Source organism: Tamandua tetradactyla, chromosome 3 (assembly GCF_023851605.1).
Source record: "Tamandua tetradactyla isolate mTamTet1 chromosome 3, mTamTet1.pri, whole genome shotgun sequence".
In the NCBI taxonomy this organism is placed as follows: Eukaryota; Metazoa; Chordata; class Mammalia; order Pilosa; family Myrmecophagidae; genus Tamandua; species Tamandua tetradactyla.
In genome coordinates this window covers 128,465,340-128,488,305 of record NC_135329.1, presented here as the reverse complement: position 1 = coordinate 128,488,305, position 22,966 = coordinate 128,465,340, and the positions used below count along the sequence as shown (strand labels likewise).

The following is a 22,966-nucleotide window of genomic DNA, read 5'->3' as shown; positions in this document are numbered from 1 at the left end:
TTTGATTCTTTCTTCTGGAATGAACAGGGTCTGTCCTTGAGGTTTTTTGTTTTTTTGTCCTTTGTTTTGTTTTGTTTTTCCAGGCAAGAGCTGCTACTCTGCAGTCACCTTCAAGTTGCCTCTAAACTTGGTGTGGCAGCCCTTGACTCATGGCTGAGAGGTAGAAGAACTACTCTGAGACCACCCTTTGGGATTTCCTCCCCCAGGCATTTCTGGCTGCTTCCTGGTCCCCACTCCCTATTGGGTACCAGATCCCTTTTGAAGTATAGGTGAATGGCAGAAACATAGGATTAGCAGGTTTCCATTCTCCCAGAGTCATTGATTCAAACTAAAGGCATAAACAGAAGTAAGTTTGCTAACATCCGTAACTGCATTTCGGTATTCAATTTTTTCTTGGAGGATTAAACCCACTCTCAATATAAATTCATTATGGTTGTCTCTCTGTATGTCCTTACGTTCCTATGCTTTAGTAAGTTAAAAAAAAAAAAAAAGGTGTTTCAGTTCCTTTTTTAATCCTCAACTATTAATTTTCTGAAGTGGAGTTTTTAATACAAATTATGGTTTGAATAACAACGAGTTGCTGCCAATTTTCTGTTGCTTTCATAGTTTAGAAATTATTCTCACCTTCGTAAAAATCGTAGGTACACATGGTATGTCCAATGAGGGTTGGGAAGTTAGGAATTTCTTTGCTACAGTTGAGCAGTTCCTCAGCCAGTTCCTTGTCAAGTTCAGTGCTTCGGGTGACAATGTTGCCCAAGATAACTTGTTCAAACCGGGGCTTAAAGAAGGAGTCCACAGCTGTGTCTGTTATTACCACAGACCCCGGCGCAATCCCTAAAACGTAGGAATAGGTAAGCTGATTTCAGAAGAACATCGTTTTGAGTTTACTTTTGACACAAAGTATGATATGTACTCTGCTTATGTATAAGGCTAGTTGCTAGTGATTCTTCCTAATTTAAAGTATTCTCTTCTCCAAACTCAATAATAACATGCAGAACAGGTATTTATATTTGCTGTCTTCCCAAATTCACCTTTACAGTGTGAGGGGGTTTAGATTACAAGACAAACATGACTTTTGGACATGCAAATTAGTGCCGGCCTTTGGGTCCAAGTTTGAATAAAATAGGTCAGGAATAAACTCCATGAGGCTCCCAGCAAGTAGCTTTCATAAAATGATGTGACTACTTGATACTTAAATCTTTTCTATAAGGCCTTGATTACTATAATTTCCTTGCCTCTCTAGACTCTGTTCCTTCTGATTGTTATCACAAAGATTCTCTCCTTTCTCTATCCTTCTCCCCACCAATCCCATGTAAATCAGACCTGTCAGCTCACTGATCTTCCATTGATACAGTCTGGCTGGCTCACCTGACCCAGGCTTATTTGAGAAATTTTTCTGGAAACTGTTATTCTCCTTGTCTAGAATGCTCTCCCGTCCTCCCCCACCCCTCTCATCAGACTAACAACAACTCCTCCTTCAGGGGTCAGCTGAAGCCACTTCTTTCAGAAGGTCTCAATCCACAGAGGGAAAACCAAAAGAAAATTAAAAGACAACATAGATAGATTACATTAAATTTCCTTAGGACCAGCTTTTGACCCAGCTTTTGATTCCTCCTTATTTCTGTTTAAAGTCTTAGATAAGGAAGATATGTCTGAATAGCACCCTAGATTCTCTTGTTCTAATGCTCATCATACATTTTGTAATTACTATTTGTCTATTTCCCTGGAAGACAATAAACTGGTATTGCTCCTGTTAGACAATAAGGTCTATAAAGGCAAGGAGAATGTCTGCTCAATGTAGCACTGTGCCTGTCAAAAAAAAATTATTTGAATGAGCAAATGTTTCCATAGAGATGCCATAGAGCAGAGGTCTGTAAGCTATAGCCCATGGGCTAGGTCCAGCCCACCGCTTGTCTATGTAAATAAAGCTTTACTGGAACACAGTAACTCATTTTTTACATATTGTCTATGACTGCTCTCGTACTACCATAGCAGAGTTGAGACACTGCAAAATAAACCATATGGACTGTAGAGCCTAAAATATTTACTCTCTGGTCCTATACAGAAAAAGGTTGCCAATCCCTACTGTAGAGACTATCCATATCCTTTTAGGTGATATAAATTCTAATATTGATCAAAGAGTTAATTACAGAACATTCTGGAAGACTCAGCAAGAGACCTAAGGTAATCTCTGATGACAGAACCTTCATGGCTCCAAAGAATAAGTCAAACAGGTGGCTCCCTGAATTATTTAAAATGTCCTAAGAATAGGAAGGTGACCGAAAAGGAAGTTGAATATGTGGGCATCACAGTGGGGTTCTTCAGCTGACATCATAATATTTACATGTTAGAGCATGATATTTACATGTTAGAGCATAAAAAAACATAAACATTTTTTAAGTTTTTACTAAAGTTTCTCAACAGCCAAAATGCTACTAACTGAGTACTTTACCTTCAGCAGAGTATGTTGGCTCATCTAAGAAAAAAAGTGGTGATGTCAGCAAAAGAATAAGCTGTACCTCTTCATCCCCTAATGCAATGCAGTTGAAAACAAAACAAACGCACACCACTTGATCAGCTAAGAGTCCTAATGGGGACAAAACTTCAAAACAGTGGTGTCCACACCAGCACCATTCATAGGTCTCCACCATGACATTGATATAGCCTATGTGCTGTGTATTATCATGTTGCTATGGCAGAAAAGACCTAGAATCCAAGGTCTTCTCTAAGGTGGTCAACAGCATGCCTTACCCATGTTCATACTCACTAATATCAAGTGGCAACCACAGCAATCAGGCTAGTACAAGGCATGGGCATGGCCTGTGCAGATAGAGCCTTGTATCCCACAACCCAATAATTCTGAGTGGCCTTAATAACAATGTTATCCAGTTGATCCCTGAACCTGAAGTGGGTTGAATAGAGCCCCCCCCCCCCATAATATGTACAAGTCTTAACCCCTGTTACTTGTGAATATGACCTGATTTAAAAATAGGGTCTTTGCAGATGGAATTAAATTAAAGACCTTGGCATGAGATCATCTTGGATTTATGGTGGACCCTAATTCCAATGGACCAGTGTCCTTATCAGAGAAAGGAAAGGGAGATTTGAGACACAGAGACACAGTAGAGAAGACAGTGTGAAGAACAAGTCAGAGCCTGGGGTGATGTGTCCACAGGCCAAGGAATACCAAAGATTGCCAGCAACCACCAGGAGCTAGGAGAGGGGCATTGAAGAGATTCTCCCACAGAGCCTCGAGAAGAAATCAACCTTGCTGACACCTTGATTTCAAACTTCTGGCCCCCAGAACTTTGAGAGAAATAAATTTCTATTGTTTTAGGATAACTAGTTTGTGGTACTTTTTGTGGCAGCCATGGGAAATTAATACAATCTCCAAATGCATTTTTCCCTACTATTGATTATTGGGGATATTGTCAAATAAACTTCAGTCCAGAAGGATGCATAATCTAACAGTGCTTGCTAATATTCTCCTTCTTCTTCTGAGTGGACATCCACAGATGTCCTTCTGTCTCCCATCTGTAAGGGGCCTGGCTGGACTTTTGTTCCTGTACCACCACAGCAGAAAGGGTGGGGTCCAGGCCAGGTTTCTGGACAAATAGCTTCTCTAGTTCTTTGAGGATTCCAAAGATCTTTTCTTGTTCTATGAATGTACAATAACTCTAAAATCTTTTCCTTTCCAAAACCACAGCCCTTTTACAGTTCCCATTCCCTCTTGTCACTCTTTAATCAGACCTTTCCTGTCTGTGTTTGCATTTGATGATATAGTCAAATCACACCTGACAAAATCTACTCCTTAAGAAAAACTTGGAAAAAGAGAACTCCCCAAAACTTCCCTCAGCCCAGTATGGTAGTTTAAATAGGGCTCCTTTACAGCTGCCTCACTAGCCCAGGAAGAGGAGAGGAAGCCTTCAGAAATATCCCTTGGCCCTTCCCTAAAGGCCCAGCCTGGTCACTTTCTGGTGTGTTGAGGAGGAAAAGACAGCTGAGAAATGGGATATAGGCATTGGTATGAGCTAAAAACAATGTTTTCCTAATAGCTATGAAATTGCTTACTAAGCCGATCAAAGAAAATCTTTGTGATTATTTTTTTTACTTGAAAGCACTTATGTCTATCACTTACAAAATTCCTCTGCTTCAAAATTTACTCTAACCCCTAAAACGTACTCTTACCATCAAAATATATTCTTTAGCAATTCTTCTATCCTTCATCCCCTTATGAAAACCTAAAACCACCTGGGCAATAAGCTGTGACTTCTCTCCCTCCATATTTCCATGAAGAAAAAAAGGAAAAAAGAAACAAAGAGAGGAAAAAAGACGATATAGGTAGATTTCTTTACATTCCTTCAAGCGCAGTCTCCTGACATTTTTTTGCCCATCTGGGTTTCTGCTGGACTCTATGTATGCTGGTGTATTTTAGCAGCTCTTCTGTATGGAAGAATCACTGAATTTTAATGGTGGAAATCAATCCATCTCACCTATTCCCCCTGATGTGCCAATTCGGATTATAGTAACATCATAGCACCGGGCATGGTGAAGTAATTTGATGAGTTCGTGAAGCATAATAGAAATGGAGGGGATGCCCATGCCATGCTGTTGAGAGAAGAGAGAAAATTATTACACATCTCGCAAACTGATAAATGCTCAGGACATATTTTCTTCCTTCATTACAAGTTAACAACCCTCAGATAAATTTACATAATCATTTCAACTTTGCCAATGTTGAGGAGATCATAAGTCAACTCTAACTGATGCCTACATGACACGCTGATGGATGTGTCCATCTGTGAAGATCAGAGAGAAGCTTCTCCCTGCCAGTTAAAATGAGTTCAGCCCTCATCGTCAAGAGCAGCAAATGGGGAAGTACGAAGAGTACCAGTGCCTCGGGGCAATGCCACTGCTCGTTTCTTCACAGGGCTCTTTAAGATGATGCTTTGAGGGGGTGCCAGAGTAGTTCAGTGGTAGAATTCTTGCCTGCCATGCAGTACACCAAGGTTCGATTCCTGACCATCACTTCCCAAAACAAACAAGCAAGCAAACAAACAAACAAAAAATTCAACAAGTGGTACTGCAATAAAAACGATGAAGCTTATTGCAAGACTGACTTGATTTTGAGGAAATATAGTTTGGTCGCCATGTCACTAATTATTTCCCACCACACTTATGGAAATAGTAAATTCATTTCATGGCTCTCATGTAGCTTTATTCACTTGCTCCTAATTCTGTGTGAATTCTGAACGGTTCTAGGATAAAGATGTGGGTTACACCCCTACCTAGTCTGGAGTGCATACTAAACGTGAAGATGGTGTCAGGTTGCTATAGACCGTGACCGTGACCCCAGCCATCCTCAGCCTTTAGGACAATTGAATCAGTGTCCCCGGATCAGGATCCACAGCCTCGTGGCTTTAGCAACTCCTGCTGGTTGCACTAATAATTCTCCAAGATCCTCCATGCTGCAAATTTGTAGTAGCTGGAGCTAAGTTTAGAATCTGTGGCTATTTCATTCCTAATGGAACAGCTGACCATCAAATGTGTTCCTTTAATGTAGCCCTGGATGTATTCTGCTCTGGGATGCAAAAACAAATTCTGTCCAGAATAGCACCAGAGGTATCTTGGCAGCCAGGTGATGCTTGCCAGTAGTTCTCTTGTTAACAAATCCGGAGAATAGATGAAGCTGGGACCATGATGTTTCCTCTGAGTCCTCTGCCTCTCACCATCAAGTATAAAAAACTATGGAAACTGTGCACTTTTGAGTTCCCCAGTTCTGAACTCAAAAGTTCAGATGCCCAACGTCAAAGACATGGCAGGCCTCTGGAGATAGGAAACAAACCTTATATATAGTGGCTCTGCCACTAAAGAGTAAACACTCTAAGTCTCATTTCCATCAACTGTAGATTAAGAGGATAAATTACAGTTTGATCTGTTAGGTTGCTTCCAAATGAACTTTGATAGGTTTATGATTATCACTCATTATGTGACACGGAGATGAAATGACAAAAGGGCTTGCAGTTTCTGCTAAGATCATTCTATTTCTCTCTCTCTTTTTCACACAGACACACACACACACACAGACATACATTTCAAAAACTATTACAAAGGAAGAATCTTCAAGAAAGGGGACTCAGATGCCCACCTAGTAAGGTCCATTTCTAATTGGCTGACTTTTGAGCATGATGCATGTGCCATTTTGAAGCTATTATGTACCCCAGAAAGAGCCATGTTTTAATTCTGATCCTATCTTGTGGGGGGTAGTCATATCCTAGTCAATATTACTGGGTGGGATCTCTTTGAATGTTTCCATGGAGATGTGACCCGCCCAATTGTGGGTGGCAACTTTGATGAGATAGTTTCCATGGAGATGTGTCTCTACCCATTCTAGGTAGTGAGTTTGGTTACTGGAGCCCTTTAAGAGGGAACCATTTCGGAAAAAGTTTTTGAGCCAATAGAACCCACACAGCCAGAGACCATTGGAGATGCAGAAAGTAAATGCCCCTGGGGAAGCCATTGAAGAAGACTGGAGAGAAAACTAGCAGATATAGCCATATGCCTTTCCAGCTGAGAGAGAAACCCCAAATATCATCGGGCTTCTTTAGCCAGGGTATCTTTCCCTGGATGCCTTAGTTGGGATATTTTTATAGCCTTGCCTTAATTTGGACATTTTCACAGTCTTAGAATTGTAAACTTGTAATTTTTTAAAAAGCCATTCCATTCGTGGTATATTGCATTCTGTCAGCTTACAAACTAAAACAATGCATATTTGCAATCGTCTTCCTCTACAGGACAGCAAAATCAGTCTACTGCTGCTTTCAACAAAATCAGTCTACCACTGCTTTTATGTTTTAATCTGAAGTTTTATTGCTTGTTTTTAGTAGTTTCATGTTTTTATAGACCTTATTTTATTGTCCTTACCCATTTACTGTGCAAAAAAAACAAATATTTTTAGTCTAGGATTCAAGCACAAGTTAGTAAGCATTGGGCAGAGAATAAAAAAGGATTTGCAAAGTCCCTTTGGGGAACTGGGGAGAAAGGAGGAAATATTCCTTCCCTATCTGAGGAATTCCTGATATTCCTGCAAGCAGTGGGGACAAACGATTCAATAGGCTGAGCCCTTAATCTTGGGGCTCACCCCAACGAAACTTATTCCTGCAAAGGAGAAGCTAACTCTACTTAAAATTATGCCTAAGAGTCACCCCCAGAGAACCTCTTTTGTTTCTTAGATGCGGCCTCTCTCTCTAAGCCAACTTGGTAGGTAAACTCATTTGCTTCCCCTCTACATGAGACATGACTTCCTGGGATGAGCCAGGACTCAATATCATAGGATTGAGAAACCTTCTTGACCAAAAGGGGAAAAAGAGAAATGAGACAAAAATAAACTTTCAGTGTGAGATTTCAAACAGAGCTGAGAGGTTATGTTGGAGGTTATTCTTATGCATTATATAGATATCCCTTTTTAGTTTATGGTATATTGGAGTTGCTGGAAGGAAGTACCTGAAACTGTTGAACTGTATTCCAGTAGCCTTGATTCTTGAAGATGATTGTATAACGATATAGCTTTTACAATATGACCGTGTGATTGTGAAAACCTTGTGACTGATGTTTCTTTTATCCAGGGTATGGATAGATGAGTACAAAATTAAGGGCAAAAGAAAAATAAATAATGTGGGGGGGGAAGGGGTAAAGAAAAATTGGGTAGATTGAAATACTAGTGGTCAATGGAGGGAGGGGTAAGACATAATGGCTATGGGATGTATGAGATTTTTCTTTTTTCTTATTTCTTTTTCTGGAGTAATGCAAATGTTCTAAAAAATGATCATGGTGATGAATACACAATTATGTCATGATGCTGTAAGCCAATGATTGTATAGTTTGGATGGACTGTATGTGCATGAAGATATCTCAATAAAAATATTTTTTTAAAAAAAGCAAGCCATGATCTGCCAAGATCAGAGGATATTCAACTTCCTTCTAATGTAGGTATTCTATAATTTGCTTGTTTAATAAATTAATGGATTCTCCCACTTGAACTCAAAGGAGGTTTCAGTCATTCTTGGCTCAAAGGGGAGATGGGCTTAGCTCCCCCCATTGGAATTGCATAATGCTCCCTTTTTTACCCTAGCCTTCCAGCCACAATGAGCCATCGCTCCACCACCAGGTCCTATAGAGTAGTTGGGGGATGGTGATTATTCCCCTGCGTAGGAGCCACTTTAACTTGGCTCCTTAGAATTGTCACACCTCTGCAGCAGACTCTTCCCCTATCCCCTGGCATGCCTAACCATGCCTCTTTTGAAGGCTGCAATATCCATATACAAGACAGCTCAGAGCTGCTGCTAAGAAATGCAGACCTGTCCTGAGAGGCCAGGCTTAGGAAGGCAAACTGAGTGCACATGCATATATACTCTTATAACTGAATGCCACCCTGAATCCAAGGGCAAATGGTCAGTGTGTTCCCTAAAGTTGCAAATAATTGTATTTGTATTTTGTCTTAGGACACTGTTAATGTATTCTGAGTACAGGAGAGCAATTCACAGCAGGTCCTTGGAACTGCATTAGCAGCTTTACAGCCAGCTTATAGTGTTAAATGATACCGCTTTGGCAATACTGAAAATTGGCCCCTATATACTAAAAGCTCAACACTCCCAACACTGGATAAGGGATGAAAGAGCAAAAATTACCAGTGGGTTAATCAGTTACAGGTTAAAGAGAGAGGGAGTGTACTTTTTTTCTCCCAACTTGAATAGCTAAGTGGTAACTAATAAGCTAAACTAAAGTGGCACTGGATGCTGTGTTCTGCCCTCGGGACTTTTTCCAATAATGAATGTACCTGGGCATTTAGTATAAGAATGCAAAGCAAAAGAGGAAAAAGAACGCCTTTATTCAGACATTTCTACCCTTTTTCCCTGGCTTGCCCATAACTTACTGAAGTGCAACCTTTGAGTACTTACACTGATGGAGAGCACAGGACCAGTTTTGTACATACAATATCTGTCTGTCCCAGCACAGATATCTTTTATGTCTTCTCCACTTTCCTCAAATCCAAGCTCTTTGTGCATAAACAGTGCAAATGCTTTCATTCTTTTCGGGCTCCCACCAACGCAGACAAACTGTTAATAAAAATAAATATTAGGGTGCAAGCGTAGTTCAGTGGTAGAATTCTCGCCTGCATGTTGGAGACCCGGATTCAATTCCCGATCCATGTGCACTTCCCCCAAAACAAAACAAACAGATAAACAAAGTAAATAAATAAATAAATAAAATAAATAAATAAATAAATGTTAGCTGCTATAGTAACCTGGATATGAACCAAGGGTCAGATTTCAACTCTACTTTTTAATTTTATTTTTCAGTAATTTACATATCAATATATGTACATTTTTGCAGGTTATATTCATAACTTGGCTAATTTTCATCATTAACCAGATGCAAAGTTTAAGGTACTAAATTAGTCCGGGAAAAAAAAAGTTAATTACTAAATCAAAGCAAGTGTTGATATTATTCAAGTAGATATCCCTGGTGTATTTCTTTATGGTGAACATTAACTAGCATCTTAAGTTGATATATTTAACCTATTTTTGAGCAGATATTTGCTTAATATATAAATACTGAGGGTACAGAATGCAAGTAATAGGAACAAAAGAAGAACTACGCATTTTAAACATGTTTTCTGATTCCACATCCCCAACTATAAGTTTCAACTTATGTTAAACCATAAATATAACATGGTAACACTTTAATGGAATCTTATCAATACCTTCCAACTTCTTGTTCGGAAGAAATTGTCTCGGAAGAAGCCTTATCATTGGAGACAGTAATTCTCACGATCATATTGTACCAACTCTAAAGATCTGTGTTTTCTTTTTTCTTTTATATTTTAGCATCTCAGGAATTGAGATGGGTGTTATCGTGAAAGGTGTTACAAATCGAATAAAATATGGCAGTAAAATTGTCTGGTAGCTGCTTGGGCAATGATCTGTTAGGGGTACATCAGCCCCAGGGATGGGAGAAGTGGACTCCAGAGAGGATCAGAGTGGCCTAAAAGTGTGGGGATGAGCGATAGGCTGGGAACTCACCAGGGGTCAGCAATGGAGAGGATGGGTGACAGCAGACGGTCACAGTCCCAGGATGGCGCAGCCCCCAGAAAGGCAACGGCCAAAAGTCAGACAGCCTTAAGGAAAGCAGTGAGGGGCGCAGGGTCTGAAGAGGCTCCAAAACGCAGAGGTAAGGCAATGGAGTGTTGAGGGCCTGCCCTTTGAGGTTAGGTACACCTGGCTCACCCCTTCTGCTGATTAAGTAACTTGCTTAATGTCACACATCTAATCTCTGTCACCTCGGGTCATCTCCAAAACAAGAAAAACACAGTACCCCTCCCAGGATTTTGTATGGATGAAACGAACATGGCAAAGGACATAGCACAAAGCCAGGCACAGTGAAAGTGGTCAACAAGTGGTAGCTATTATTTTTCATACTACGTTAGCAATTTCCTTGGTCTGACTTTTGAGCTTGTTTATTTTTACTGTATTGCAGAATGCAGTACAAATGAAACTAGTTGAAATCCTAGAAAAAAGAAAAGCAGTTGGTGGTGCCTGACTGATGTGGGCAGCATTTGGCAGAGGACCAGAAGGAGGGCCTGGTCTTTCTTAGACTGTAGAGAAGGAGCCCCATTCACAAATGATTTACTATAACTATTGGGTAGCCCGATTGCATGATTTATTCTGCTTCCATTTAACAATAATTCTTGTGCTGCATTCATTCTCAGTTATAGAATGTAATTATTTTTCCATCCAGAATCTCTGATTCTCTTCTAACTTCATTATTGTCTTTTCTGTGCCTTCTTGTAAGTTTCCCTGACAGGGCCTAAAGTTGGTACTATTCTGCCATGGAAGTAAGCCATAAAGGCTGGGTAGCAAAGAGGATGAAACCATGGCTTAAGTTAGTATTTAAATATATTATTAATTATTCATGACGTTTTCCCCCATTGGTATGAATAGTTAATACTTTGCTTGAGATCTAAGTATGAGGAAGCTTTTTTTTTTAACAATGTACAGTAGTTTTAAGAAAACCTCATTGAGTGGTGCCAATGAATGTAAATTACAACTATTCAGGTTGACCACAGAACCCAAACAGATTTTAGAATAGCGTGTGGTTTGAATTCTTCTTTGAACTGTAAATCTGGCAGTAATCAACAGGAATTTCTAAATGTTCCCAGAGACCTAAAGAAGATATGTACCGACAGAAGTAGCCTAGTTCTTGAAGCCTTACTCCTCAGTCAGACATATTAGGTATCACTTCTAGATGCAAGTTTCAGTCTAGCCACTTTAATGAGAATAAAATGTGGCTGAAGAACCCCAAACAACATTGACCTTAAGAGTCACTGATTATTATTAACGCCCCCCCCCCCCAAAAAATGATCATTTGTCCTGGTTTTATCACAGAAGATATAAATGTAATGAGGAAGACTCAGAGGCATTACAAGTTTGCCAGAACAGATTCACTTTCAAATATCCCTACTGTCTGAGTTAACTTTGCCATTTTGGATTAATCCCATCCTACTGCAGTTTATGTTTTCTGTATGTTAGCAAAGGAATGCAAGCACCTCTTAAATCTATATATTACATATAGTCTCATAAAATAATGATTTTCAATGTAACTTGAAATTTCTGGAAAGAGATTAGAGGGTACCAGGTAGTGATCTTGTAAAAGAGATTCATGTATTGGTGGTTGAGTTTAAATGGATAGCGTCAAAGGATTATTCACCATATTTTTCAGTTGATTGATTCATCCAGTGAATTTGGCAGAGATTGATTAGCTGTTTCCCCTTCTTTCTGGGCACATAATTGAATTTTATTTTGCAGTCTCCTTTCCAGTTAGATGGAACCATATGCCTGAGTTCCAGCCACTAGAATGTGAACAGAAGTGATGGGTGCCACTTCCAGTCCCAATTCATAGGAATCTCCCACTGATCATCTATATACCCTCTTCTTCTGACTGCTAGGTGGGTGTTGACACCCAGGGACAATTTCCGAGCCATTCATTGAAGGTGAAAAAGCAACAAATGGAAGGAACCTTGGTCCCTGAATCATCACTTGGAGGAGAGCCATCCATTGGTCAGGACTACCTGCTCTATACTTACTATGAATGAGAAATAATCTTCTACTGTCTTGTCACTGAGATTTTGTGATAGTGACAGAAAAGCCTTTAAAAATATAATAAGAAAGGATTGTGATTGTCAGAGATTTTAAGGTCTAAATTTACATACCCAGAGTTCTCCTTTCCTTTGAAGCTAATACCATTAATAAGGATTATTGACACTGTGAAGATGAGAGTGGGTTTTCAGATACGGATGGAGCATGTCCTCTTTTCTTAGTCAGGATGGCTGTACTGGGTTTTTGGGAGTCAAGAAACTGGTCCTAGCATGTTTTCACTCAAAGATAAGAATGCGGTTGGAGAGAGGCTAGTTGCTGAGAAAATCATCTGTAAATTTTAATCAGGCTTGATACCTCTAAAGACTCTTGGTTTAAGTTAAATGGCTCTAATTCTGATCATTTGGAACTGCCTTACCACTCCCCAATCTACACACACACAATCCTAAATTTTCAAATGGTCCAATCAATAAAGTTGCTTCTTTATGGGACAAAACAGATTCTAAATTAAAGCATCCTTTCTTATGCAGAAGAGCATCTACTGAAGGGACCAACAACCAGGGGGACAGTGAGCTTACAAAGTCTGATAGTGGTTATGACTGGCTGAGTGAGAATGAGTACTGAAGAAAATTCAGTCAGGTAGAGAAAAGAAGGTTTGGTTCCTGGGATTGTAACACAGATGAGATGACTGCATGTGTGTGTGTGTGTGTGTGTGTGTGTGTGTGTGTGTGTGTGTGTGTGTGAGTGTGGGCAAGAGAGGAGGAAACAGAGAAGTGTGAGTCCCATCATTTTCTCCTTTAAAGCAAAGCCATTTATTCCAATGCTACCCCAGGAACAAACACTTAGAATACCAAAATATAGTGTCTTTTTCTTAACAAACACTGTTACTTCTAATTTTTCATCACATAAATCTAAGATTTAATCCTAGCTCTTTCACATACCAGCTGCATCATGCTTATTATAGACAGATAAATAATATTACATATGTGTTTTACCACGTATATATGTTTGAGCCTCAATTTCCTCATCTGTAAAATGTAAACAATAGCAAACTTGGTTGCTGTGGTGATTGAATCTTATACCTTACATAAATGCCTAGCACAGAGTCTAAAAGACAGAAAGCAGTCCACAAATGGTAGAGTGGCAGAAATCTAGATAATAGATCATTTTCTGTCTCAAGAACATTTCCTAAGTCTTTTTTTAGTTCATTCATTAAATGTGCACCTTAGTTTATTACTTATGATGAATCTTTTAATTAGAGTCATCCCAGATAAGGGTCTTGAGGAAAGTCTTTATGAGGCATGAATCCCAAACCTAGCGTTTAATCCAGGTAAAATCTTGTTAACAAGTATATAATACAGGCTTGGTCAATCACTCTCAGAACATAAACATCAGAAATAGCAGTAGGGAGAAAGGTTACATAGAGAAAATGAAGCCGAAGTTGAAGAAATTTCACTAAAAGGCAAGAAGCAGCAATCTGCCCTCCCCCTGTCTACGTGGGACATGACTCCCAGGGGTGTGGACCTTCCTGGCAATGTGGGACAGAAATCCTAAAATGAGCTGGGACTTAGCATCAAGGGATTGAGAAAACCTTCTAGACCAAAAGGGGGAAGAGCGAAATGAGACAAGATAAATTGTAAATGGCTGAGAGATTCCAAACAGAGTCGAGAGGTTATCTTGGAGGTTATTCTTACGCGTTAAACTATGACCTTATTAGTCAAGATGTAATGGAGAGGCTGGAGGGATCTGCCTGAAAATGTAGAGCTGTGTTCCAGTAGCCATGTTTCTTGTAGATGAGTGTATAATGATATAGCTTCCACAATGTGACTGTGTGATTGTGAAAACCTTGTGTCTGATGCTCCTTTTATCCACCTTATCAACAGATAAGTAAAAATATGGAATAAAAATTAAAAATAGGGGGAACAAATGTTAAAATAAATTTAGTAGGTTGAAATGCTAGTGATCAATGAAAGGGAGGGGTAAGGGGAACGGTATGTATGAATTTTTTTCTATTGTCTTTTTACTTCTTTTTCTGAATTAATGCAAATGTTCTAAGAAAGGATCATGATGATGAATATGCAACTATGTGACGATATTGTGAATGACTGATTATATAACAAGAACCGAATGATCATAAGTTAAGAATGTTTATGTCCATCTGTTGTTATGTGGTTTTTTTAATTTTTAAATTAATAAAAAAAAAAAAAGCAGCAATCTAGAGAGGGATCGAGAAAGGGGTAGGTGACGTTGCTGACACCCTCCCAATTGTTTCCTAGTGGGCATGGGGGGGCGGGCATTCAGCAGTTATTGTTAATGAACTGAGATCAATTTCTCCTTCTTTCTTTCTTTCCTTCTTTTTCCTCCCTCCCTCCCTCCTTTCCTTTTCCTCTTCCTCTTCTATTTCTTCAGCTTCTTCTTCTGTTTCTTGTTCTTCTGCCTCCACTTCTTCCACCCTCCCCGCCTCCCCTCTTCCTTCTTCTTCTGTTTGCCTCCTCCTCCCCACTCTTCAGCCCTCCTCCTCCCCACTCTTCAGCCCTCCTCCTCCCCACTCTTCAGCCCTCCTCCACCAATCTATGGACGATTCTGAGTTACTGTGACTCACGGAGTCCACCGAGTACAGTGGACAAGGGCACTGAAACTGGACTTGGAGAACTTAGTCCAAGTCCCAACTCTGCCTGTGTGGTGTAACTTTGACCTCCTTTGACCTCACTGAATGGAAATTCTCGTTTTACAGAGGAATTTAATATCTGCTATACTTCTCTTAAAGAGCTATATGAAGGTTTAGTGAGATAGTGGGTGTAAAAATCTCTTTCTTTCCCTGTATTTACTAAAGAGATGACTAAAAGTCTGATAAAAACAGCAGAGTTCTGCACAAGTAGGATTGTTCAATGGTATTGGCCTTTTGGAATCGTCCTTTAAATTTTTCATTCCCTTTGACCATTACTGTGAATTGTCCTAAGCGAATAAACCTGAATGTGAACAATTTTTAGGTGCAAAATATTCATTCAAGCCCTGTTTATAATGGAAAATACTTAAGTGTAAAAGTCCAACAATAGGCTATGTGATGGGTGGCACAGCCACATGACATCTATTAACAATATGGGGAAACGTTAAAGATATTAAGTGAAGGGGAGAATGACAAATGCAAAATTATGTAATCATAACCATTTAAAAATCTATTCATTGAAAAAAATGACAGAAAAGAGAATGGATTGATGCTGCCTATGTTTAGGTAGTAGGACTAAGGGGCATTTTTGAAAATCTTTGTTCTCTTTCATATTTTACCAATTTTAAATAATAAATGCAAACTACTTATACAATTTTAAAATATTAAAAATAAAATAATGCAGAAGTGAAATTTTCCTAGCAATATTACATAAGCCATTTTCTTATGAAATAGATCTTACTAAATAACAAAATCTTAATAATATAAACTATTTGAGAATGGTCATTTTCAAGAAGTGAAATGGTTTTGTTGAGAGTTATTTTATTACTTAATAAAACAAGACTTAGTGAGGTTCAGCTATAAATTTATATCTTAAGTAGTGAGCTAAATCTGTAAAAGCATAATGAATTCCTACTATCTTGGAATACCTAGTGGCATTACCAATAAAACTGTATTTATCTCCAGAGACCAGAAAAATAATCACATTTATATTAGTTTAGTTTGGGAACGTTTATGTCTTGCTGGGGAGAAAATGATTGTTCATAATGTACACATCCTAAATTGTTTCAGAGAATGAGTTAATCTTCAGATCTTTTGTGGCTTCAGTTTCTAACATTTCTCTAGTTAAAGCGGTTACAGTTTATGTTGGGAAGTAAGAAGAATGATTATCAGAGGAACCTCATTTTCCTAAAGTTAGAAATACTTTTACCTTTACATCCCCAAACATCGCTGGTAGGTTGTGTGTTTTTGTTCCTAAGTCCAAATGGTATAGAATGTCTTCTTCCATAGATTCCAGGTATGGGTTTTTAACATGAACAAACCTTTCTCTGGAAAAAAATTCAAAGAGAGTGTAAAAGAATTTGGAATGAAAGCACACAAAGAGAAAGGATCTATCAGTCTACACCCATGATTGCTGCTAATCCAAATACTGGGCACAAAACTTACTCTAGGAGAGAATGATGTGTTGAGAAGCAATATTATATTAACAATGATTATAAATAATAATGGCCAATATTTGCCATGCACTTACTATCTGCCAAGCATAGCACTAAGCATGAAAATTGCACAACAGCATGAAACTGCATACAATAATTAGATTACTCATTTAATGCCATAATCACTCTAAAAGGTAAATATGAATGTTCTGATTTACAAATGACAAAGCCTAGGCTTACAGATGTTGAGAGACTTGTCCAGGATTATACAGCCAGTTGATTACAGAATAGTAATTTTTATCTAGCTCTGTCTGACTCTAACAGTCATTTTTCTTTGCATGGGAGGCTGTATAACAAAAGCTACTGGGCTCTGGAGTCAGACTTCCTGGGAACAACTCAACCATACATTTCCACTAGTTGTGTGATCTGGGGTAAGTTATTTGACCTCTTTGTTTCTCAGTTTCCTCAACTGTAAAATGGGTATAGTGAAATAATAATGGCTTTGTAAGAATAACATAAGGCCTAAATGAGGTAAGGTTTGTAACACACCTGATGTGCAGTGGGCATGAAATAACTAGCTCTTATTACATCTCCCAACATTGGGAACCTAAACAGCAGAAGGTTTAGTGAGACCAACCAGAAAAAGTAGCAACTGGCAGAGAATGGTATGTTTTCACCAAACCCCAATGACTTTTCCTCCTGGACATACTGCTAAACTACATTTCCCAGTTTCCCTTGCAGTAAGTCAAGATCACGCAACTGAGTAGCCCATGGAATGTGGTGCAAGTTATGTATCTACCCCTAGAAAACTATTATCTCACTCAGATCTGATGTTCTCTCTCTTTTCGCTTATCTGCTGGCCAAATGTGGGAGACAGTAGAGCTGCTAGATGGAAGGCCTCTGAATAGCTATGTGGAATGGGCACCTCCCTTCACCCCACTGACCTGTATTGGACTGAGAAAAATACACCTTTATTGCATTGTGCCTCTGATATTTTCAAACAGCATTAGCCTACCCTGACCAATTCAAGGATTCTTACTGGGAAATGTTCTTTGTCCTTTTAGAAGATTTAAGTGAGAAATGAATGTGGCAGGATGATGGGGTGAAAGCAGGGAGCTGAGGAGGAACCTGGAGGTGAAAGATTGTGTGTGGGGATAATATGGGGAAAAGAATGAATGAATGGGCTCATGGTTCTGGAGAAGCAGGATTTCAAGCTTATCAAGAAAAGAAATGCTCAAGAAAAATCCTGAAGATGAAATGGGGCTAAATAGCTTGGGGAAAGGGGAAGTGGTAAAGTACAAGACCTAATTTTAATAAGTACATGAAACCATAATGATGCAAAGGGAACAGAAAACCAGCAGGTAAAGGGAACATGAAAATAGAAAGTAAGTTAAGAAGCAGGTTAATTCAAAGTAGAAACTCAACTTGTCCACAGTCATTCTTTCACCAGATGCCAGAAAAGAATGTGGGAAAGAGTACCAATGAAGCAATAGAAACACAAGTTTGCCCAAAAAGAAAGACCATGGCTAGAAGAACTTGAAGCCATTCTTGGTGTCACTCTATTCCTAGTGTGGCTCAGTTCCTACCCCTTCAGTCCCACTCATCCTGGGTGCTGATATCCCAGCCACACTCTGGCCCACACCATCCACACTGGTCCTGCCACAGCTGCCAGTCCTCCTTGCCCTACCCCCACTCTATGAGCATTGGCTCCTGCACAATCTACTCCCATGGCAGTCCCTCCATATGCCCTACAGAGGTGACATTTCTCACTGCCATCTCCACATCTCTGAACATTTCTTTGCCTCTGTTGTGGTTTGAAGCTGTATGTTCTTAAATTTAATCCATTCCTAAGGATGTGAATCCATTATAAGTAGAACCTTTTGTAGAAATTATTTCAGTTAACATGTGACCCAGTCCAGTCAGGATTGTTCTTAACCTTATCACTAGAGTCCTTTATAAGAGGAATGAAATTCAGATATATAGAGAGAAAGCCATGGAGGAAGCAGCCAGAAGCTGAGCATCAATGGAACCTGGAAAAAAAAAAGACCAGGAGATGCTGCTGTGTGCCTTGCCATGTCTCAAGCTAAGGACCAAGGGTCACTAGCAGCCAACCCTAGAACACCACAGGCTTTAGAAAGAAAGCATTGACTTGATGAGAACCCAATTTGGATTTTCTCTCAGTCTCAAACTATGAACAAGTAAATTCCCCTTTTTTAAGCCATCCCTTTGCAAGGTATTTTCTTGAGCAGCACAGGAAACTAAAACATAGGGTTTTAGTTCTCTGGATTTTCCATAGGGTTTTGTGAATGTGTTTGTGTGTATGTGAGTGTGTAATCTATGAGATCTGTTGTGTCTTCAGCTTCGAAACCCGATACTTCTCAAAATTTAGAATGCATAAGAACCAGTTGGAGATTCATAGACTTTACTTCCAGAAATTCTGACTCAGCAGGTTGGAGGGGCAGAGTGTATGCCAAGCTCCTCACTGGTGTTGATGTTGCTGGTCCATGGACCGCACTTTGAGTAGCAATGCCACTTAAGACTGCACCAAACATGCTGCATACCTCCTTTCCACCCAGTGAACACTGCCTAAGCCCAAGCCCTCATCACATGGATGAGAGCCAGACCACCCACATATTCACTCTCTCTTGATAGTTTCATGGAATGCAAGACAGTGAACTGAAAGCCGCTATAGGAATGGCCTTAATTAAATGCTAAATCATATTTACAAAGCACGTCATCCACCACAGTCTTTGATACTTTAATTATTATTGCTGATAAACCATGCAGTCCACACCAAAGTGGGTCAAGACATCTTCTCTAAGAAATGCCTGAGCCCTTTTTCCTCTATTTTTCTCCCAAATACCTGAAACATCTTAACAAACCTGGCCCCTTTCTGTATCTCCAGTGATTCTCAACCTGGTCATGTTTAAAATCAGTATCTAGTTAAAAGATACTGATGCTCAGGACCCATTTAATTTAGATTCTCCTATGGTGTTTTTTTTTTTTTAACTTACTTGGTAATATATATACAACATAGCATTTGCCATTTTAACCATTTTTAAGTGCACAATTCAGTGTCATTAATTACATTCACAATGTTGTGCAACCATCACCACCATCCATTATCAAAACTTTTTCATCACCGCAAACAGAGACTCTGTACCAATTAAGCAATAACTCCCCATTTGAAAGCAATTTTTTAAGCTTCCAGGTGATATACGATATGCAGCTACAGTTAAGAATCCTTTCTTTAGGCCTTCATTCCTAACACATACTTTCCCCCTAATTTTTTACTTTTCAAAATCCTACTCATTCTTCAAGGTCAGATCCACTATCTTTTCTTCCATGAAGCCTGTTCTAGGCATCTTCCCTCCCCAGACAGTATTAAGTCCTTGCTCTGTATTCCTAAAGCATTTGTTTCATGCTAATGATGATAATATAGCACTTCGCATTGTAATATAGTTAATTTTCTGTCACCCAGAAAATATGTGAATTCCTGATGCAAGCTGTGTCATACATCTTTTGTCTTTAATCTCCAAGAACTCACAAATTCTATTTGTTAAGTTAAACTGAACTGTCCAGGAAACTGGAACAAAAATACCATGAATTCCCTCCTTGAAGGCGTGTAGGGTAACAGATTCTAAACTAGTTCATGGGTCATACCTTGTTTTAGAAATAAAGCATTCCATGATGATAGTATTGTTTACAACATCAGAACAAGCCTTAAAACCTCAAAGCAAAAGGATAGACCCTTTCTTCTGTTGTGAGAAGTGAAAAGAAATGTACCCAAAGTTGCTTATTAAGCAATGTGTGGCCCATGGCTACTGTGGCATCAGAATCAAGTGGGAGCTTGTTAGAAATGCAGAGTCTCAGGCCTCATTCTAGACCCACTGAAGAACCTGAATTTTAACAAACGCCCATGTGATTCTCACACATGTTAAAGTTTGGGCAGCACTGCCATCACTTTCTCTTCCAACTTCTATTACACTTTTCTGTCTCACTTTGCAAAAACAGCTTTCATGATCTGGAGATTTTCACATAGATTCCCAACCAAGTCTAAGAATCATTACTCTATAAAAGAGTCCCATTTATCTATTCTCATGGTTCTAAACTCTACCTACATACCAGACTCACCCGGGGTGCTTTATGGACTACTACTACCCAGGTCTCGCTCTTAGAGATTGTGACTCAGTTGGTCAAGGGAGACCTGGGTCTTGGTAATCTTAAAATCACCGACCTACTCCATCTTTCCTATCTGTAAGAAGAAATTCCCTGACCAGCATAGTCCATAATTATATTCCATTATATTAATTAAAATACTTCTGTAAATCCAGCAGGAGAGATTTAGTTTTCCTTGATAGTCTGCTCCACTGTCTAATGATTCCCTGTTCAGAAGATTTGGGGGGCTACCTGTAGAAGGTTTTTGACCCTTTGGGCTCATCAAGAAGCACTTCCAAGGAAAAGGCTTGCTGGGAATTTCACGACAACTTTAGCTCACTGGGAATCAGGCTATTATAATACTTCGCTTTTTTTCAAAATATATTATTTCTACTAAATACTCTTGCATTACTCTATTTAGTCTCGTTCTCCACCTTTTCTTTCCTTTTTCTAACACATAGGCCAAAAGGGTGGGGATGGGAGGGATAACTTTATTATTATTATCTATATTATATTTTAGAGTTATTTATTCTATTTATTTTAGCACACTATGACAAGTTATACAGCCTGACTGGTATTAATTATTGGCAATCAGGGGAAAGTGCTGTCCAGGAAGAAGGCTTTCAATTTTACCATTATCTTTATCTTCATAATTTTTCCTTTCTCTCTCTCCTTGGCTTCCCTGAAGAAATAAACACAGCATAAGGCTACCTCTGTTTGGGATAGGTAAGTGAAGTTTTTTTTGTTTTGTTTTGCTTTGTTTTTTGAGAAGCTGACAAGACAGAAGCTCTAAGCAAGACATTACATACAACTCTCAGCAAATCAGAGCGAACTCATAAAAACTCCTATAGCCTCATGAAGATTAATGCACAATTATGTTCTGTGGACCTGGGGCAAGAATTAGAGCTAAATTTGCAAACAGCTTCTGCAGATTTATTTCTACTCCTGAATTGAATGATATACATGGTATTTTAGAAGTGAATTCCATGTAAAGTCCATCACAAAGCTTATGAAATCACTTTATAATGTGCTGCAACCCAGTTAAATCTCCCTTAGGCACTAGAAGGTCCATTTAATTATTTCTCAGATACAGTCCCTGGTCTTGGAATTAAAGGATGAACTCCATGGTGAATTCCTGGCTGAACTCTGAATTTGTTCACTCATATAGTTGGATAAAACCTTAGTATGGTATTTGTGATTTTCTTTGCCCCACTTTCTTAAATGAATCCAAACCCAAGAACCACGAAATGAAGACTTCATTGGTAAGAAAATTTGCATTGTTTTTATACTGTCTTATATTATGAGCTGCGTTTCAACTATATGACCTATGAACTTAAGAAATTTAATTAACTATAGCTATAGAGAAATTTTCATTCTCTGAACATTCAATATAAAGCCCAAGGAACATTCATGTGTTGGAAACAAATTTTAAAAGGCAAAATTGGGTGCACAGGTGGTTCAGTGGTAAAATGCTCGCCTGCCATGCAAGAGACTGTGGTTCGATTCCTGGCCAAAGCAACAACCCCCATCCCCCCCCACCCCAAAATATCAAAATTGCTTACCCAATATAGGCATTCTTCTCAGATTGCATGGATTTACTGGAAGCAGGTAAAACTGAAGCCATCATTTCTACTCTGTGGGCAGTCACTCTTAAGTTGATGGAAGGAAGAAGAAATATTGTGATTTGCTAATCAATTGTGCATGGTTTCATAAAGGTTCAACTCCAAATTAGAATGACACTCTCCCTTAAAAGTTATGTTTTCTTCTGAAATTACTAATGGAACTTTTCCCTTGGCATCTAAACTCCCTTATCAATTCAAAATATCCTCCCTTCTCCCAGACATGGCTTTTTATACTGCTGTCCAGCCTCAGAGCAGCACTTCCCCAAGGAGATAGGCTCCCTTTAAGGGTGTGGCATCCTATCTCTTGGACCAGATTGTTTAGCCTATTAATTGTTGGCCAAAGCACCAATCCCTTGCATCTGGCCTTGGTCCCAGCTTGGATCTGGTATAGCACAGACTTATTTGCTTTGAGACAACTGTCTATGAATGCAACTTCTCTGTTGGTTTCCATAACAAGTCCACTAGGTTGTCTCAAAATGTGTGCAGTACACGTGAGAACTCTCAGTTCCCAAACATTTCATTTTCCCACCCACATCTTAATCACTGCCAGCTTGTTTTCATTCTTTGTGATCACAAGGAAAACATCCAAAGTCAAGACCTCAGAAAGCCCTTTCATGTGAACTTTGCCCATTCAAGATCACACAACAGTCCTGATATTTAAGCAATACTTGTTTCTCCTGACCTCTTCATTAAGCCAAACCTGAAAGATACCTATAAAATCCACTGAAACTTCTGTCTGGGAGTCAATTCAGGTAGAATACCAAAATATAGCCTGATATTTTCAGAAAACTGAATGTTACTGTTGAGAAATCCATAAACTCACTATTTTTGCTATTGCTTCTTACCTCTCGTATTTGGGAGGGAGAATCCAGGAAACTTAAGAGGAATTTAACCCTCCTTATTTTTTGCCTTAGCTCCTATGGGAGTCAACCA

General features: G+C 39.1%; 1 protein-coding gene across 3 annotated transcripts in view; it reads right to left on the bottom strand.

The window, feature by feature from the left end:
- UPP2 (uridine phosphorylase 2) overlaps positions 1 to 22,320 on the bottom strand; it is a 43,596-nt gene extending 21,276 nt beyond the window's left edge. Inside the window, exons 1-5 of one of the 3 annotated variants that reach the window (XM_077153896.1) lie at positions 21,974 to 22,320; positions 16,028 to 16,145; positions 8,958 to 9,116; positions 4,494 to 4,608; positions 625 to 834 (exon numbers count right to left, since the gene is read on the bottom strand). In XM_077153896.1, coding sequence (XP_077010011.1) covers positions 625 to 834; positions 4,494 to 4,608; positions 8,958 to 9,116; positions 16,028 to 16,145; positions 21,974 to 22,038 — 667 coding nt within the window. In that variant the 5' untranslated portion in view covers positions 22,039 to 22,320. Of the gene's footprint in view, positions 1 to 624; positions 835 to 2,150; positions 2,292 to 4,493; positions 4,609 to 8,957; positions 9,117 to 16,027; positions 16,146 to 21,973 lie in introns of those variants that run through there. The other 2 variants (XM_077153897.1, XM_077153898.1) reach the window with 2 other exon arrangements.
- Between the last annotated feature and the right edge of the window lie 646 nt (positions 22,321 to 22,966).